Below are 20,189 nucleotides of genomic sequence, written 5' to 3' on the forward strand. Positions count from 1 at the left end.
GCCTGGTCCCTCACTGTCTGGGGATGGATCCGGAACTACTACAGACAATAGTTCCCTGGATCTATGCATCTCTGAGATGGCTTCTCCACAAGAGGGCACCTCAGGGGCTCCTACGCCGAACCCCCCTCGGATTAACATAGACCCAGGGACCTTCTCCTGGTTAGAATTTTTCCAAGGGCTTGCAAGCCTTCGTTCAGGCGCAATCAGCCCCAGCTGCGTCCCGGGCTTAACCCCTGCCGGAAGCACAAGATCCTCCCGGCCCGGCTCAGATGCCTCGAGACATACCTCACCTAACCAAGAATCTCCCTGACAGGGACTTAGACATCTCAGATGACGATGGCAACTCCCTGGAGGAAGGAGAAATTCCTCCAGGCCTGGAACCATACCGAACCTTGCTTTGCTTCTTCCACAAGGTTGAATTACCAGCCCTTGTGTCCCAGACTCTGAAGATTCTGGGTATTCCAGGAACTGACCCGATGGCGGAGCCAAAGAAGAACTCCATCCTGGTGTCCCTTCGTAAAGCCTCATGCTACTTCCCAATGATGGAAGCCATCCAGGAACTGATTGACCTGGAGTGGGATGCCCTGGAGGCCAGCTTCAAAGGGAGTTGGGCCTTGAAAGCCTTATACCCTCTGCGTTTTCCGAAAGTGGACGCCATGGTCTGTGCAGTCTCAAAGCGAACAACTGTTCCCATTGAGGGATGGGCTGCATTGAAGGTTAATCAGGATAGATGACTGGAATCCATCCATAAGCAGGCCTTCGATGCAACAACAATGATACTACAGATTGCTTCCTGCTGTGCACTGGAACGTATACCAGTGAGACAATGGAACCTGCAGCAGCCTTCCTGAAGGACGCAAGCTCAGACCTGGTGTGTACCTCAGCCAGAGGCGCGTAGCCTCTGTAGTGGCAGCCAGAAAAACAACTATGGCTACAAAATTGGTCTGCTGACGCGACATCTAAAGCGAATTTCACAAGAATGCCCTTTAAAGGATTTTTGTTTGGAAGCGAATTGGAGAAGTTAGCCAGCAAGTGGGGAGAATCCTCAGTGCTTCGGCTACCGGAAGATAGGAATAAAAGATCTCAGCGTCCCTCTCCAAGAAGAATCAAGGGCAGAGGCTCGCAACGCTTTAGACCCTACAGGAACTCGCAGTTCCAGGCACCTCGCCCTTTCGGAACCGACAGACCAAGAGAGGAGCAGGCCCGGGGGCAGGCTCCAGCCACGCTCCACAATGAGAATGGGCCGACCCATCCACAGGAAGAGGTCGACTTGCCCTCTTCTACCAAAGATGGGTCGAGATCACGTCGGACAAATGGGTACTAAACATCATTCGAGAAGGTTACTCTCTGGAGTTCTGCAGCATCCCTCGAGACAAATTTATGATGTCACCCTGCCACTTCCACACCAAGATACTGGCAGTAGAAGCCACCCTGTCAAGACTACTGAGTCTGAAGGCAATAGCTCCGATTCTCATGCCCCAACAAAATACTGGGCGCTTTTCCATCTGTTTTATCGTTCCCAAGAAGGAAGATCATTCTGACCCATCTTGGATCTCAAGAATGTCAACCATCATCTGCAGATACTACACTTCCACTTGGAGACTCTTTGCTCAGTCATAATGGCAGTACAATCAGGAGAGTTTCTGACCTCCCTGGACCTCTCTGAAGGCTACCTTCACATTCCAGTCCATCAAGATCACCAGTGTTTTCTACACTTTGCGATACTGGGTCTCCATTACCAGTTCTGAGCGCTACCTTTCGGCCTAGCAACCACCCCAAGAACATTCTCCAAAATGATGATGGTCGTGGCGGCAACACTGAGGAAGGAAGGGATCTTGGTACACCCTTACCTGGACTACTGGCTGATCAGGGCAAAGAGAGCCGACAGGTGACCAGAACATAAGAACATAAGAACATAAGAAAATGCCATACTGGGTCAGACCAAGGGTCCATCAAGCCCAGCATCCTGTTTCCAACAGTGGCCAATCCAGGCCATAAGAACCTGGCAAGTACCCAAAAACTAAGTCTATTCCATGTAACCATTGCTAATGGCAGTGGCTATTCTCTAAGTGAACCTAATAGCAGGTAATGGACTTCTCCTCCAAGAACTTATCCAATCCTTTTTTAAACACAGCTATACTACCTGCACGAACCACATTCTCTGGCAACAAATTCCAGAGTTTAATTGTGCGTTGAGTAAAAAAGAACTTTCTCCGATTAGTTTTAAATGTGCCCCATGCTAACTTCATGGAGTGTCCCCTAGTCCTTCTACTATCCGAAAGAGTAAATAACCGATTCACATCTACCCGTTCTAGACCTCTCATGACTTTAAACACCTCTATCATATCCCCCCTCAGTCGTCTCTTCTCCAAGCTGAAAAGTCCTAATCTCTTTAGTCTTTCCTCATAGGGGAGTTGTTCCTCATAGGGGAGTTGTTCCATTCCCAGCAGAGTCAAGAGCCTACTGCAGAATCTCGGTTGGGTCATGAACATGGGCAAGAGCAGTCTGCAGCACTCTCAAACCCTAGAATACCTGGGGGCCCGTTTCAACACCAAACAGAGCAAAGTCTTCCTCACCCAAGGAGAAGGAAACTGATGGAACAATTACTACAATTGATGACCAATGCACGCCCCAAGGTATGGGACTGTCTTCAAGTCCTCAGCCTCATGGCATCAACCCTGGAGGTCATCCCATGGGCAAAGGCCCACATACGACCACTCCAGCGCTCTTTACTGTCACGATGGAACCCACTGTCCCAGGACTACTCAATTCGCCTCCAAGCAGTGGTACGTTCTCAGCTTCAGTGGTGGCTACAGGCCACCAGAGGAGTAAGCCTGTCCCCACCGAACTGGATCTTGCTCACTACGGATGCGAGCCTGCAAGGGTGGGGAGCCCACTGTCAAGAGCTGACGGCCCAGGGACAATGGAACAAGGAAGAGGTGGAATGGAACATAAACCGCCTGGAAGCTTGAGCAGTCAGACTAGCGTGCCTGCGATTCAGCCACAGATTCCGAGACAAAGCGATTCAAGCGATGTCGGACAACACTACAATGATGGCTTACATCAACTGCCAGGTAGGAACCAGTAGCCAGCAGGTGTCTCTGGAGATAGACCCTCTCATGGCATGGGTGGAGATAAACCTACAAGGGATATCAGCCTCCCACATCGCAGGAAAAGACAATGTCTCAGCAGATTTCCTCAGTAGAGAGAGCCTGGACCCAGGGGAATGAGACGCTGTCGACCACAGCCTTCCAATTGATAGTACATCGCTGGGGCCTCCCAGCCATGGATCTACTGGCCACATATCTCAGTGCTCAAGTCCCCAGATTCTTCAGCCACAGACGAGAACTACACTCTCAAAGGATAGACGCTCTCGTACAGACTTGGCCAGAGGAAAACTTACTGTACACCTTCCCACCATGGCCGCTACTGGGCAAGGTCATCCGCAAGATAGAACATCACAGGGGACTAGTTCTACTAGTGACCCCGGATTGGCCAAGACGCCCATGGTACATAGACATGCCAAGACTCCTTGCAGGGAGCCCTCTATGTCTACCTCCACACAGGGTCCTTCTCCAGCAGGGCCCAATTCTTCACGAAGATCCGTCTTGATTCTCTCTTATGGTCTGGCCCTTGAGTGGACTCGCCTGAAGAAGCGCGGTTACTCAAAGGCCGTGATTGACACCCTACTCCGCGCACGCAAGTTCTTCACATCCCTGTCATACATACGGCTCTGGAGAATATGCGAAGCCTGGTGCGAGGACCGTGGGATACTCCCGCGGACGGCCAAGATCCCCATGGTTCTGGACTTCCTACAGGACGGTATGAAGGAAAGGGTTGTCACTCAACTCTCTCAAGGTCCAAGTAGCCACACTGTCAAGCTTCAGAGCCGAAGTGGACGTCAGACTATCAACTCATCTGGATTTGTCCCGCTTCCTGAAAGGGGTTAAAGAACTCCAATCACTCCTAAAGTGGCCGGTGCCCCTATGGAATTTCAATCTATTATTAGATTTCCTAGCAGGGGCTTCCTTCAGACCAACGCTCGGTCTTTCACTATGCCTCTTAACATTGAAGACGGTATTCCTGGTGGCAATATGCTCAGCTCGCACCGTCTCCTCCTTCCTACCAAAAGTGGTCTCCGAGTTTCATTTGAACCAAGCCATCTCCCTGCCATCTCCGGATGAACATATCTCCCATCTGCTAGCAGAGGAGCACATAACCCACTGGTCGTGAGTCCATTTGTCTACACTAAGGAAAACAAAATTATCAGGTAAGTAATTTCTCCATTGTCTGTGTGTGTGCATATATATGTATGTATATAATATATGAATCCAAACCAACACCAGAGCCAAACTGCACTCAGCAACTAAATTACAACCACAATAAGTGCAGAAATATTGCATAGCCCAATATAGGGAGCCTGATATTCAAACGCTACTTAGCCAGATAAGTCAGACTTATCTGGCTAAGTGACGGCTGCTAAAATTCTTGCTATGATCTGCGGCCGTTACTCATCTGGCTAAGTAGCTATTCGGATAAGATGTGGGCAGGCAATGGGTGGATCTGGGGAGGGGCACTACTTATCTAACCAACTTAGCTGGCTAAATAGCGATATTTATACTTTATTTATTTAAAATTATTTCTAGACCACGCCCTTCAAAAGTTGTGGATGGGTAACAGCATTACACACACAAAACCATGATGTAATATAGACAAACAGACGAACATGCTTATCTAGTTAAGTCTAACTGATCCAATTAACTTACCATAGAACAGGTCTACAGCTGGCTAAGTATCGATATTTATACTTATATGGTTAAGTTAATTGGATCAGTTAGACCTGCCATAGGGCAGCATAGCCATGCTACTGAATATCCCATGTAAGTTAGTCATATACATCTTATCTGGTTACCTTACCTAAACAAATTGCTTTGAATATTGAGGCCACAATAAATAAAAATAAACCTTTCCTTGTTTAGAAATGGAAGGTAATTTTCAAAAGTCAGTGGAGAAAAATAAATAGTGGAGTGCTTCAGGGATCCTTTACTTGGATTGGTGCTTTTTAATATATTTAGAAATGATCTGGACCTGCATAAGTGCAAAGTGAGGCACATGGGGAAAAGTAACCCACACTGTAGTTTCATGATGTTAGGTTCCATATTAGGAGTTATCACCCAGGAAAGGGATCTGGGCATCATAGTAGATAATACATTGATATCCTCAGCTCAGTGTGTGGTGGCAGTCAAAAAAGCAAACAGTGTTAGGAATTATTAGGAAAGGAATGGTGAATAAAATGGAGAATGTCATAATACCTTTTTAATCACTCCATGGTGAGACCACACCTTGGGTACTGTATGCAGTTCTGGTTGCCGCATCTCAAAAAAGATATAGTTGCGATGGAGAAGGTACAGAGAAGGGCGACCAAAATGATGAGAAGGAAAGGCTGAAGAGGTTAGGACTGTTCAGCTTGGAGAAGAGATGGCTAGGGTCTTCGGTTCCTCCCCAGCCGGCTATCTATTTCAACGCCATCAGCACAACAGTATCTCCAACAACTGTACGAAGCCTCAGATCTCAAACATCACAACACAGCCACATTAACCCTCAATCTCTATTCTACCGCTATAGAACCTATCAATCCACATCTAGATAGCTCCGCCGAAGTTCCTTACTCTACTCCTGCGCTAATCACACCAGCGTTACCAGAGAGTCTGTGGAATAGCCTGAGTTATCAGCAGATCCTACAGAGAAACTTATTAATTGATCCTACAAAAGAAAAAGGTGTATCTGCATTCACCCAGCTTTTCTTCTAACTGCTTTCAACTTGCATTCATCCGGCTGTTCTCTAACTTACAGCATTCTCTACCTCCAGTCTATCCAACTAACCTCATGCTTACCTATAATATCCCAATCATTCAATATCGAAGGAGAAACTCCATAATTATCTCCACCCACAACATACAAAAAAGAATTATTCCAATCATGACCTCACCTTTGAACCAACTACTAGGCCTCACACTTCTTTCAGTAACCCTCTTCAACGCTCAATCCTTAACTAAAAAACACACACATCCTCAACGACTACCTCCAGGATACAAATCCAGATATCTGTGCAATTACAGAAACCTGGCTAAAAAATACGGACATTGCTCTAATCAATCAACTTCCTATTCATAGATATGACATCTTCACCTTCCACAGACACAAAAAAAGAGGAGGTGGCCTTCTCTTAGCCACCAAAAAAGAACTCAAACTATCCACTCATACCATCAAGTCTGACTCCAAATTAGAATTGGGACTAGTCAAATCAAAACAACTACAAATTCTTCTAGTCTACGCTCCTCCCGGAGTTTTAGAAACGGACCCTTCATCTCTCATAGAATCCATAGTGAAACATATCAATTTAGACCTCCCATCTATGATCTTAGGCGACTTCAATCTACACACTGATGTTATACCTCGCTCCTCAAACTGCGAAGCGCTCCTCACCTCCCTCAGTGCTATGGGATTCACGCAGATCATTAATAGCCCTACGCATAAAGCAGGACACACTCCGGACTTAATTTTCATCAATTCTAATTTCTCCTGCACTTCAGTTCCATCTTGCACACCAATCCCCTGGTCAGACCATTTCTTGATAGAATCCTCCTTTTCCATAAATAAACAGACTCACACTTCTCATCTCCTTTCTACTATTCAATTCAGAAAACCTTGCCCATCGGAAATACTTAGTGATCAGCTGTCTAAGGAACTCACGAATCTAGACCTTTCGAATCCTGACTCAGCCCTAACTTCCTGGCACAAGATCACTGAAACAGTTGCTAACAAATGGTGTCCAACAGTCTCTAAAACAATCAATCCTACAAAAAAAGGTAATCAACCCTGGTTTACCCCTAAACTAAAACAGATGAAACAGGAGCTACGCCACAGAGAAAATATTTGGCGAAAAACACCCAACTCAACTACCTTGTCTAAATACAAAGGCTTTCTACATCATTATAGGACCTCTATTCTACTAACAAAAAGAGAATTCTACGCCAACAAAATTCATCATTTTCAATACGATGCCCAAGCCCTATTTGCATACGTCACTCAAATCACAAAATCAACTCCTCCACCCATCCCAGACGAACAAGCTCTATCTAAGGCTAATGAACTTGCTTTATTCTTTCAACAAAAGATCCTGAATACGCTCGCCCTTCTTCCACCAAATACTCTACCTCTTACCTCAGACAAGAATCCTCAATCAAGCAAGGGAGCCAAACTTGAAAGCTTCGAATCAATTTCTGTTAAAGAGATTGAATCCCTTCTAAAAAGACAAAAACCATCTAGCCATCCTGCAGATAATATTCCTTCAAATCTCCTGCTTCTCATTCCAAATACGATTGCAAAACCTTTAACAAGTATCATAAATTGCTTTTTAACCCAAGGAAGTTACCCTGACAGCCTAAAAACTGCGTCACTCAAACCCCTTCTCAAGAAACACAATCTAGACCCTAATGTACCTACCAATTTCAGACCCATCTCTAATTTGCCATTTTTAGCCAAAATAACAGAAAAGCTGGTAAACACCCAGCTTTCAGAATACCTGGAAGATCAAAATATCCTACACCCCTCACAATATGGCTTCCGCAAAGCACGCAGCACGGAAACCCTCCTTATCTCACTTACAGATCATATTATAATGGGTCTTGACAAAGGCTACTCCTTTTTATTAATCCTGTTAGACATCTCCGCGGCGTTTGACACCGTCAACCACTCCATTCTTCTGGATCGCCTAACAGACATTGGTATCTCAGGATCTGCCCATAGTTGGTTCAAATCTTTCCTCTACAATAGATCCTTTAAAGTTAAAATCAACAACAAAGAATCGCCATTAACAAAATCCAATTTAGGAGTTCCACAAGGATCTTCCCTTTCCCCAACCCTTTTTAATATTTACCTCCTACCCCTTTGCCAATTGCTATCTGACCTTAATTTAATTCATTATCTGTATGCAGACGATGTACAGATTCTTATTCCTATTACAGAATCTATTTCAAAAGCACTTTCCCACTGGAATAACTGCCTTATATCTATCACTAACCTCCTCAATAGATTAAATCTGGTCTTTAACTCTTCAAAGACGGAGCTCCTCCTCATCTCAGCAAATGAAGAAAATATTCCCATACGATTCCCTCACAACACATTCATCACTCATAAGCAGGTGAGAGATCTAGGAGTAATTCTCGATAATAGACTAAACCTTAAGAAAATGGTTAATACTACATCCAAAGACTGTTTTTACAGACTCCAGGTTCTGAAACGACTCAAGCCACTTCTTTTTTTCAAAGATTTCAGAACAGTACTCCAGGCGTTGTTATTCTCCAAGATTGACTATTGCAGTGCCCTCCTCCTTGGCCTACCCAAATCGACCATTAAACCGCTTCAGATGATTCAAAATGCTGCAGCGAGATTACTGACCAACACCAGCCGCGGAAATCACATCTCACCCATCCTCAGAAACCTACATTGGCTACCGGTAAATTTCAGAATCCTTTACAAAGCAATTACCCTAATACATAAATCCATCCATCACCAACTCCATCTCAGCCTTGAAATACCCTTCAAACTTCATTCCTCCAATAGGCCAATTAGAGATAATCATAAAGGTACTTTGAATTACCCCCCAACTAAAGCCTCACGCCTTTCCTCGACCAAAGACCGAGCTTTTTCAATAGCAGGTCCTTCTATTTGGAACAACATTCCTTCAAGCCTCCGACTAGAACCCTGTCTCACTACGTTCAGAAAAAAACTTAAGACGTGGCTATTCCACCAAGCCTTCGATGATCCTCCAGACAACCCTTAGTCTTCTTTTTCCTCACTTGGACGTAGAAGATTAAAGTCCTACATCCATTCAAACGAAGAACTCTGGCACTTACTGAATAAAGCATCTTTTGCATTAATCCAAATTCCTTTTGGACTATGCTTCTTTAATTATTTTTTGGCCTTTAACTTCCTTCCAGCTCTTAAGCTTCCCAAGTTTTTTACTCCTTGTTAAATGTAACTTTATCTTATTCTCTTTTCTTGTTAATTACTTTTATTTATTGCTTCTGTTATACCCTTGTTTTATGTAAACCGATCCGATATGGTTTATTTACTATGAAGGTCGGTATAAAAAAGTGTTAAATAAATAAATAAATCTCTATCATATCCCCCCTCAGTCGTCTCTTCTCCAAGCTGAAAAGTCCTAACCTCTTTAGTCTTTCCTCATAGGGGAGTTGTTCCATTCCCCTTATCATTTTGGTAGCCCTTCTCTGTACCATCTCCATCGCAATTATATCTTTTTTGAGATGCGGCGACCAGAATTGTACACAGTATTCAAGGTGCGGTCTCACCATGGAGCAATACAGAGGCATTATGAAATTTTCTGTTTTATTCACCATTCCCTTTCTAATAATTCCCAACATTCTGTTTGCTTTTTTGACTGCCGCAGCACACTGAACCGACGATTTCAATGTGTTATCCACTATGATGCCTAGATCTCTTTCTTGGGTTGTAGCACCTAATATGGAACCCAACATTGTGTAATTATAGCATGGGTTATTTTTCCCTATATGCATCACCTTGCACTTATCCACATTAAATTTCATCTGCCATTTGGATGCCCAATTTTCCAGTCTCACAAGGTCTTCCTGCAATTTATCACAATCTGCTTGTGTTTTAACTACTCTGAACAATTTTGTGTCATCTGCAAATTTGATTAACTCACTCGTTGTATTTCTTTCCAGATCATTTATAAATATATTGAAAAGTAAGGGTCCCAATACAGATCCCTGAGGCACTCCACTGTCCACTCCCTTTTACTGAGAAAATTGTCCATTTAATCCTTCTCTCTGGGGATACAGGCTAAATCTGTTGAGTGTTCTGCCAGATTCTCCTCCGAGCCCTTTGTGGGGCCATCATCATGTCCGGAGATCCTCTTGGCGGAGCTCTCCACCCTAGTAACAGCCAGGGAGGTCGAACCTGTCCCATCAGGGCAATAGGGACAGGGTTTCTACTCCAAGTATTTTCTGATTCAAAAGAAAACTGGGGGTCTTCGTCCCATCCTGGATCAGAGGGCCTTGAACAGCCTGATTCCCCTCTTCAAAAAAGCAAGGGGACTGGCTATGCCCCTTCGATTTAAAAGACACCTATACCCATATCAAAATCTTCCAAAGTCACAGGAAGTATCTTCGGTTTGTGGTGGGTAAATGCCACTTTCAGTACCAGGTGTTACCGTTTGGTCTGGCCAGCTCACCACAGCTCTTTACGAAGTGCCTGGTCTTGGTGGGAGCATACCTGCGCAGGTTGGGAGTGCAGGTCTTCACCTACCTGAATGATTGGGTGGTCAAAAACACTACTTAGGTAGGGTGACACATTCCCTGCACTTATCCATCCAGGTGCTGGAGTGTTTGGGGTTCATTATGAACTACCCGAAGTCTCAACTGAGCCCGTCGACGCAGCCGGCCTTCATCGAGGCCCTGCTGGACACGACTCAGGCGAAGGCCTTTCTACCTCACAGCAGGGCGCTGACCTTGGTGTCCCTTGCAGTGGTGGTACAGCGGATGCAAAGCAAATGTTGAGGCTGCTAGGGCACATGGCTACTACCATCCATGTTACTCCCTTTGCCCGCTTGCATATGCGCAGGCCCCAGTGGATTCTGAGCTCTCAGTGGCATCAGGCCACTCAAAGCCTCTGAGCTCTCATCCAATTTATGCCATCTCTCCGGGATTCTGTCCTGGTGGGGGACCCTCTCCTATCTGAAAGGAGGGGTGTCGTTTCAATCTCCCCCTTTACAGGTTCTCACCATGGATACGTCCCATCTGGGGTGGGGAGCCCATGTGGAAGGGCTCCGCACCCAAGGCCTGTGGTCCATCCAGAATGCACAATGTCAAATCAACTTCCTGGAGCTCCGTGCGATCAGTACACTCTCTGGGCTTTTAGAGATTGGCTGGCCAGCAAGATAGTCCTGATCCAGACCAACAGCCAGGACACGATGTTGTATATCAGCAAGCAGGGGGGTACAAGATCTTTCCTCCTGTATCAGGAAGCGGTTTAGTTCTGATCCTGGGCCTTGTCCCAGGGGATGGTGCGCCGAGCTCTGTACCTGGCCAGAACGGACAAAGTGATAGCGGACCAGCTGAGTCAAGCTTTCCAGCTCCACTAGTGGTCCCTGAACCAAGTGGTAGTGGATCGGATCTTTCATCTCTGGGGAACCCTGGACATGGATCTGTTTGCATCCTGCAACAGCAAGGTGGCTCAGTTTTGCTCCCTGTATCAAGTGGACTGTGCCCCAGCCTCGGACGCCTTTGCCCACAACTGGGGACAGGGCCCTTCTGTATGTGTATCCACCGATCCCTCTAGTGATGAAGACTCTCTTGAAGTTTCACCAGGACTGGGGGACCATGATTCTCATAGCCCTGTATTGGCCAAGGCAGGTCTGGTTCCCACTCCTGTGGGATTGTTCCCTTCAGGAACCAATCAGCCTGGGTACTTCCCTGGATTTCATCACAGGATCAGGGCACACTATGGCATCAAAGCCTCCAGGCCTTGTCTCTCACGGCCTGGATGTTAAGAGGTTGAATCTGCGGCCCATTGACCTCTCAGATGATATATCTCAGGTCCTGGTGGCTTCCAGAAAGCCTTCCACTAGGAAGTCTTATGGGCTAAAGTGGAGAAGTTTTCGTTATGGTGTGAGCAACATGGCCTGGATCCCTTTTCTTGCTCCACTCACAACCTGTTTGATTACCTCTTCTACCTCTCAGAGGCTGGTCTGAAAACCAACTCTGTTAGAGTGCACTTGAGCATGATCGGAGCTTACCACCTCTGTATGGATGGTTTGCCCATCTCCATGCAACCTTTGGTGGGTCGCTTCATGCACGGCCTGATTCAATTGAAACCTCCCGTGAAGCCTCCCCCTGTGACTTGAGGACCTCAGCGTGGTGTTGGCTTAGCTGATGAAGGCTCCTTTCGAGCCACTAAGCTTTTGTGACCTGGAAGGTCATCTTTTTGGTGGCAGCTTCAGGTGTTGGTGACTCACCCCTCCATACACGAAGTTCTTTCATGTTTGGGTGGTTCTCCAGATTCACCCTAAGTTCCTAGCAAAGGTGGTGATGGAGTTCCATCTTAACCAGTCAGTTGTCCTGCCTACCTTCTTTCCCAAGCCTCACTCATCCCAAGGCAAGCTGGTCTTGCATAGTCTGGATTGAAGAGGGCTTTAGCCTATCTGGAGTGGAAAGAAAGTCATAGGAAATCCACACAACTCTTCGTCTCTTTTGACAAGAATAGATTGGGAGTTGCTGTTGGTAAGCAGACACTGTCCAATTGGTTAGCAGATTGCATCTTGTTCTGTTATACACAGGTGGGACTGCAGCTTGGGGGTCATGTCAAGGCCCATTTCGTCAGAGCCATGGCGGCTTCGATGGCCCACTTGAGGGCAGTTCCTATGGAGATTTGCAAGGCTGCGACATGGAGTTCCTTCCACATATTCTCTTCTCACTATTGTCTGGATAGGGATGGCTGACGTAACAGTAGATTCGGCCAGTCTATATTCAGGAATCTCTTTCAGCTCTAATCCCAACTCTTCCTGCCTAGGACCCTTTTTTCGGGTTCAGGCTGTCTCCCTCTGTTACCAACAGCACCACTGTTGTTGTGCCTGTTGGTACATGGTTAGGTATCTGTTGGTCGTTTTGTCCTCGAGGACAGCCTGTACCGTGAACTACCATCCTGCTTGTCCAAGGAGAAAGCAGATTTGCTTACCTGTAACAGGTGTCCCCCCCAAGACAGTAGGATGTTAGTCCTCATGGAACACACCCGCCACCTTGCAGAATTGGGTTTCATCTGTTTGTTTTATTTTTTCATAATTCTGTTAAGAGACTGAAGAGGGACAACGCGTGGCTTAGGGCATGCTGAGCATGCTCAGTGTGCCAGTCAAAGTTCTAGAAACTTTTGCAGAAGTTTTCCGTGCTGGGCTCCATCTGATAATGTCACCCTTGTGTGAAGACTTAACATCCTGCTGTCCTAGGAGAACACTTGTTACAGGTAAGCAACTCTGTTGTATTTGATGCACAGCAAATTTTCCTGAAAATTTATGTGCATGCGGCCAATTTATTTTTTTTAATTTATTTATTTTTTTTTTTACAAAGCATGTGCGCAAGTCAAAGCCCTTCCACCAACTCCATTCCATGGAGATCTGCTCAGTTCAGGTAAACTTAACCTGTGAGTCTGGCATGCACACACAATTTTACCCACATATCAGGTGGGTAATTTTGTAAAAGGCCACTTCTGCTTAAAAATCACCATTTTTTCTGCAGAAGTCTTTTTTTTTTTTTTTAATTAGTCCCAATAATGCACAAGGGATTCCAATGTCTTTGACAAACTATTCTGAGTCTTTCCTGTGCTCACCATCAGTTTTCATATTCTGCAGCCCTGCTTGTTCTGTGTAATCGTCGTGCTTTCCATCCCTGCGTGACTGTCCTCTGGCCCTTCATCTCCTCTAACCAGATCGCTAATGGCTTGCCTCTGCCCTGACCTGACCTATAGGCACTAATATGTCTCCATCGCTGTTGGTGTCTTTCTCAGTGGCAGGATAGATATGAATACAGATATTTACCTACCTGTGTGTATGTGTAAGAGAAAGTGCTAGGTTTTTAGTTGAATTTTAGTTTATTAACTTATGCTGCCTTTCAGAAACAATCAAAGAAGGAGGTTGGTTAGCTGAAAATATTACATTCAAGGGGAGAAAAAATTGTGATTGATAGTTATTGTCTCTGCAGATGTCAGTATTTTACCAGTTTAAACCTAGTTTTCCAATCCCTATGCTTTGAGTCTGCAAGCTGCCTGGTATATGAATTGTCAACTGGTAAGCAGTTCATTTTGTAGTGGGCCATTGGTTCTGTTGGAATTAATTCAGAGTACTCATGAACCATGCAATTTCTTTGATCAGAGAGTTAGATCAAGGTACAGTGTTAGATGTCGTGTACTTGGGTTTCAGTAAGGCCTTTGACACAGTTCAGCTTATAAATAAATTGTGCACCCTTGGTATGGGCACTAAATTGACTAACTGGGTTAGAAATTGGTTGAGTGGGAGGCAAAAAAGGATAGAAGTAAATGGAATTCACTCAGAGGAGAGGTGTGCTGTATGGCTTGGTTCTTGAAGTGATTCTTGTCAACATTTTCATGAGTGACATTGTAGAAGGATTGTGGGAAAGGTTTGTCTATTTGCAGATGATATCAAAATCTGAAACAGGGAAGACAGGAAAATATGGAAAACATGAGGGATCTAGTGAAACTTGAGGAATGGTCTAAAATTTAAAGCTAAAATGTATGCAAAATAATGCATTTGGACTGCAAAAACCCAAGGGAGCAGTACAGTATAGGGAGTGAAATTCTGAGCATGAAAGAGGAGTAGATTCTAAAGGTGATTGTATCTGATGATCTTAGTGTCCACACTAGCAAAAGCCAAAGGATGCTGGACTGCGTAGGGAGAGATAGGATAGGCAGTAAAAGGGAAGTGATATTGCCCTTGTATAAGTCCCTGGTGAGACCTTATTTGAAATACTATGTTCAGTTCTGGAGACTGCACCTTCAATAGGATATAAACAGGATGTAGTCGATCCAGAGGGTGGCTACTAAAACGGTTGATAGTCTTTGTTCTGAAGCACATGGAGACAGACTTAAAGATCTAAACATGTAGACCTTTGAGGAAAGGTGGGATAGAGGAGATATAGAGATTTAAATAATTCCAAAGTAAAGAGCTTTAGAACGAAGGGTCATGGGATGAGGGTGAATGGGAATATACTCAGAAATAATCCAAGGAAGTGTGGTTTTTTTGTTTTTTTTTACAGAGCAGGTAGTGGTTGCATGGAACAGTTTCCCTGTGGAGGTGGTGGAGACGAGGACCATATCCAAATTCAAGAAAGCATAAGATAAACACAGAAGATCTTTGAGGGAATAGTAGGGATTGTAAAGCTGCTGTGGGTGGACAGACTAGATAGGCCATATGGTCTTTTCTGCCATTAAGTCACAGATGTGTGCCAGGTGTGAAAGGAGATGTGACATTCATATGGCGGACGGAGTGTATTCTTAATAGTTCTGTGTCCCAGAGTGGAAACACGTCATTCTGTACTCTGTGTAATGGGGTCAGTTGTAGAGAGGAATTTCCAAGTAGGTGTTGTATGGATAGGGTGATCATGTGGCTTCAAGACTAGGAGGACAAGTTGAGCCAATTTGAGTTTTACCCTATTGCATGCAGGGAAGTGTAGTCCTGCTTTCCTCTGGGAACTTGATAGGGAATCCAAACTATATCTCCCCCTGCATTCTATGGGGTAAAACTCGCACCCACTCAGCTTGTCCCCCGGACATGGCTACCCTATGTATATGGAGGTCATTCTGTGCTGTGTGTAATGAAGCCAGTGGCACAGAGAAGTTTCAAGGGAAAGATATTGTGCAAGTGTGCACTGCTGTGGCTGAACAGGCAGCACAGCTCTCACATCACTATTTAACTTAACCACAGGATTATGCCATCTCAGGGCAATAATACTTCTGCTTTTTATTACTGATTCTAGGTGGCATCCTAGGTGCAATATTCAATGCAGCAAACTACTGGTTGACAATGTTCAGAATCAGGTAAAATGGTCTGAGGAATAATAAATGTTCAGTGTATGGAATTTTAAATGTGCATTAAACATATTTGCAAGTCCTGGTTTAGGAATTGCACAAACCTTTTATTCATTTTTTCTTTAACTATTTTTATTAATCCATTCTGAGTCAGAATCAATACAATAGACAAATTGAACAATTTGCAGTACAAAATATGTAAACAAAATGTTTCAGCTATTATTAAATTACAGCAATTTCAACAATGACAACTTTATTCTAAAAAAAAAAAAAAAAAAAATGTTTCCAGTCACTCTACACTAATGTTTATGTAATGGTTTTAAGAGCCCACAGCAAAGGTAGCCACAATACTGCAATCTGAGTACACCCTGTTGTTATAGCCACTTGGGTCCCACATTCACTATTCTCCAGCTGAGCCCTCCCCAGTACTATAGGCTCCTGGGTGCCAAAGTGTTCCCAAGCTGAGCACTTCTCAGAAGTGCATCTTCCTGAATTTTCACTCACTGTCACCAAGCTGAGATTGAGAAAGTTGCTATAAGGCATTAATTAGTAATGTTGTAATCTAACATATTGAGAAACGCACTGGAACATCGGCAGTACTAATGGATGGAGATGTAGATAATTCAATTCCATGCCTTTTTGTAACATCTCTTAGCAGATCTTGCTACTTAATTGTATGACTCTTTTCTATTGTATTAAAGAAATGGCATTCCTTCAGAAGTTCAGCAAAAGTTTTATTTCCTACTTTTGGTTTGCCAGGTACATTCATCGCCGTTACCTACAAGTTATAGAAGCCATGCTGATGGCTGCAGTCACTGCAACCATAGCCTTTGTGATGATTTATTATTCCAATGACTGCCAACCTCTGCAAGAAAACTCCATTGAGTATCCTCTGCAGGTAAGAACAGAGATAACGGAATGCCAGTGAACACACACGTGAAATAAGAACAGGAACTAACTCGCCATCAAATAGCTGTTGTAAACAGGTAGCCAGAGTTCCTATGAATATCCACTCCCAGACACAGATTTAGTAAATGTCTACTACAGACTACATCTGAATAGCATATTATTATTCCCTAGCGTGTAGCCAGATGGACTCAGGACCAATGGGTGTTGTGCTCTCCTGATAGCAGATGAGAGACTGGGTCAGATTTCAAAGCTGACGTCACTCTACATATACCCGTGCAGCGTGCTTAGCTCTTCAATATTTCTCTGTCTCCATAGCAGATGCGGACACTATCCCAAACAAGAATAGTGTAACATTTACAGCAAGAAAGAAGAAAGAAAATTTACCTTAAGAGAGCCCCGCTTCTCCTGCGGTGAAACCTAACGGTCCCTCCCCCAATCGAGACTTTCCTGAGGTGATTCGATATCCCTCCGAGGTGAGCCTTGATCCGACGGCCGAATCCCGGCATGGACTTAGCCCCCAGGGTGGCTGAAAGGCAGCAGGTACAGATTTGAGCGAGGTGGTGAAGGTATTTCCCTCTCCCCCCGCAGCTGGAGACCGCCCGGCACGTGACCGGTAAGCACCGAGACCAAGTAAGGTAGAACCTTTACTTCTAATTCTCTGGTCTCCAAGGCTCGAACAGCCATACCGTCTTTAAAATCGGGTTGAGCAGCCCTCCTTGGGCAGGCATCGATTCGGTACAAGGGTCCACACATGGAGACCTTCTGAGGGGGGGGCGCCATCTTGCCTTCGGGGTCATCAGCGCCATTTTCCCCCCTCGACCGGCAGTATGCGCGGGGCAGGCCGGAGGCCCGAAGCGACTAACTTAAGCGCTCATCTGTGGTGTGAGCGCACAGCGGCGCGTACATCTGGGTTGTGCGTACAGCGGCGCACACAACTATGTGCATAACTATGCTGCTCGAACAAACTCCGTTGCCTGCACACACAACTTGTGTGCACATCGTGCACATAACTTCTGCACATCCGATGCTCACAACTAAGCGCATCCGCGCGCATAACTCCACGCACAGGCGAGTTTCTAAGCCCTACATGCGCACAAACAATGGCACCGCCATCCAAGAATGCCAAGGGACCCTTCCTTTGCCCAGCCTGCCACTTACGAGCCGTGCAGCCTGGATTGGAATCCCTCCTGTGCCAACAGTGCGAACAGAACCAGGGAAAACCAAATCAAGACCCTCTACAGCCAGGAGAGGGATCCAGAATCACTGATGATGGCATCCCAGACCTAAGTATTTCCAACTCTGCACCCCCACAGGAAAATTCCTCCAGGGCTACCATTACAACCCTTCCTGGGATCAACATGGATCCAGGAACCTTCTCCTGGGTGGAATTTTTCAAAGGGCTGCACACCTTTATCCAGGCACAACCAACCCTGCTGCCCACCTGACTCAAACCCTACCGGAAGCACAAGCCCTTCCCGGCACCTCCTGGGCTTCTCGAGACATGCCTCTCCTAACCAAAAGCCTCTCTGATGGGGATCCAGATACCTCAGAAGATGAAACAGACTCCCTGGAAGAAGGAGAAATTCCCCCAGGGATGGAGCCATACCGGACCATGCTCAGATTCTTCCACAAGGACAAATTATCAAGCCTAGTGTCCCAGACTATGAAGACACTGGATCTTCAGGCACGGAGGCCACAGCAGAACCAAAGAAGAACCGCATGTTGGTGTACCTCCGTAAGGCCTCATGCTATTTTTCTATGTTGGAGCCCATTAAGGAACTGATTGACCTGGAATGGAATGCTCCAGAGGCCACTTTCAAAGGGGGGCGGGCACTAGAAGTCCTATACCCGCTGGAACCCACGGCTAAGGAACTTCTACATTTCCCCTAAGTGGATGCTATGATCTGTGCAGTCTCAAAACGCACTACAATCCCAGTGGAGGGAGGAGCTGCACTAAAGGATGTACAGGATAGAAGGCTGGAAGCCATCCTTAAGAAGTCCTTTGATGTATCAGCAATGACGCTTCAAATTGCTTCCTACTGCGCATTAGTGCCACGTTCCTGTTTGATCCTCGCCAGAGACTCAACCACGCCTGAAGAAGCGATGGATCTTGCGGTCTCCTTCCTCACCGATGCTACCGCAGACCTCGTGCACACCTCATTACAGGGGTGTCGCTGCCGCACTGGCGGTAAGAAGACAATTATGGCTCCGGAACTGGTCGGCTGACGCGACTTCCAAAGCAAACCTCACAGAAATGCCTTTTAAAGGATCCCTCCTATTCGGGAGTGAACTGGAGAAATTAGCCAACAAATGGGGTGAATCTCCAGTACCCCGATTACCTGAGGACAGGAACAAAAGAACATAACGCTCCTCCCCCGAAGACCCAAGGGTAGAGGATCGTAGCGCTTTAAACCTTACAAGAATACACAGTCCCAAGCACCTCGTCCTTCAAGAAGGTCTCAGTCCTTTTGGAACAGGCACATTAAGAGAGGAGCAAGCTCAGGGGCAGGCCCCGGCCGTACCCCACAATGAGAAGGCGCAGACCCATCTACAGGAAGAAGACATAGGGGGCAGACTTACCCTCTTCTACCAAAGATGGGTCGAGATAACTTCGGACAAGTGGGTCTTAGCTATTATTTGAGAGGGGTACTCTCTGGAATTCCAAAGCATCCCCCCCCAGACAAATTTGAGATTGCCATGTCACTCCTACTCCAAGAGACTGGCAGTGGAAACCACACTAGCAAGACTACTCAGCCTGAAGGCAATAGCCCCGGTGCCCATGCATCAACAAAATACTGGCCACTATTCCATCTATTTTATCATTCCCAAGAAAGAAGGAACATTCCAACCCATCCTGGACCTCAAGACAGTCAACAGTTACCTGAAGGAACCACATTTTCGCATGGAAACCCTACGCTCCGTTATGGCGGTACAACCGGGAGAATTTTTAACCTCCCTAGATCTATCCGAAGCCTACCTTCACATCCCGGTCCATCAACATCACCAGCGCTTCCTGCGATTTGTGATACTGGGCCATCATTATCAATTCAGGGCGCTACCCTTCGGACTAGCCACCGCCCCCAGAACCTTCACCTGACATACCAATTCAGGTAGGTTGTTCCAGGTGCAGCGAGTTGGGAGATGGTGATGGAGTTGAAGGACACAGATAAGAGCAGCTTGCCCGATTAGCAGCTTGCTGTAGGGAGGGAGGTGAGAGAGGAGAAGTAATGAGGAATTATAGTGTGAAACTACTTGTAGATGAGTAAGAGAAACTTGAACTGTACGCAAAGAGAATAGAATACCAATGGAGTGATTTGAGAAGAGGGGTTTTGTCATAAAATAAAGAAAGATAAGTTGTACAGCTAAATTTGAATAGGCTGTAGTGGAGATAGATGGTTTAGTGAGAAAGCTGTGAAGAGCTGGTTGCAGTAGTCTTAAGAGGGGAGGTGATAAAGCAGGGTTAGGCAGCTCCAGTCCTGGAGGGCCACAACCAGGTCTGGTTTACAGGACATCCACAGTGAATATGCATGAGATATATTTGCATACAATGGAGGCAGTGCAAATATGTCTCATGCATATTCATTGTGGATATCCTGAAAACCAGACCTGGTTGTGACACTCTAGAGCTATCCCTGTGATAGAGT

General features: G+C 45.7%; 1 protein-coding gene across 1 annotated transcript in view; it reads left to right on the forward strand.

Moving 5' to 3' along the window:
• Nucleotides 1-20,189, forward strand: part of LOC115075860 (H(+)/Cl(-) exchange transporter 7-like) — a 170,053-nt gene that overhangs the window by 59,308 nt on the left and 90,556 nt on the right. The window contains exons 14-15 of the mRNA XM_029576722.1: nucleotides 15,585-15,645; nucleotides 16,396-16,534. Coding sequence (XP_029432582.1) covers nucleotides 15,585-15,645; nucleotides 16,396-16,534 — 200 coding nt within the window. The remainder of the gene's footprint in view (nucleotides 1-15,584; nucleotides 15,646-16,395; nucleotides 16,535-20,189) is intronic.

The sequence above is a fragment of the Rhinatrema bivittatum genome, chromosome 14 (assembly GCF_901001135.1).
Source record: "Rhinatrema bivittatum chromosome 14, aRhiBiv1.1, whole genome shotgun sequence".
In the NCBI taxonomy this organism is placed as follows: Eukaryota; Metazoa; Chordata; class Amphibia; order Gymnophiona; family Rhinatrematidae; genus Rhinatrema; species Rhinatrema bivittatum.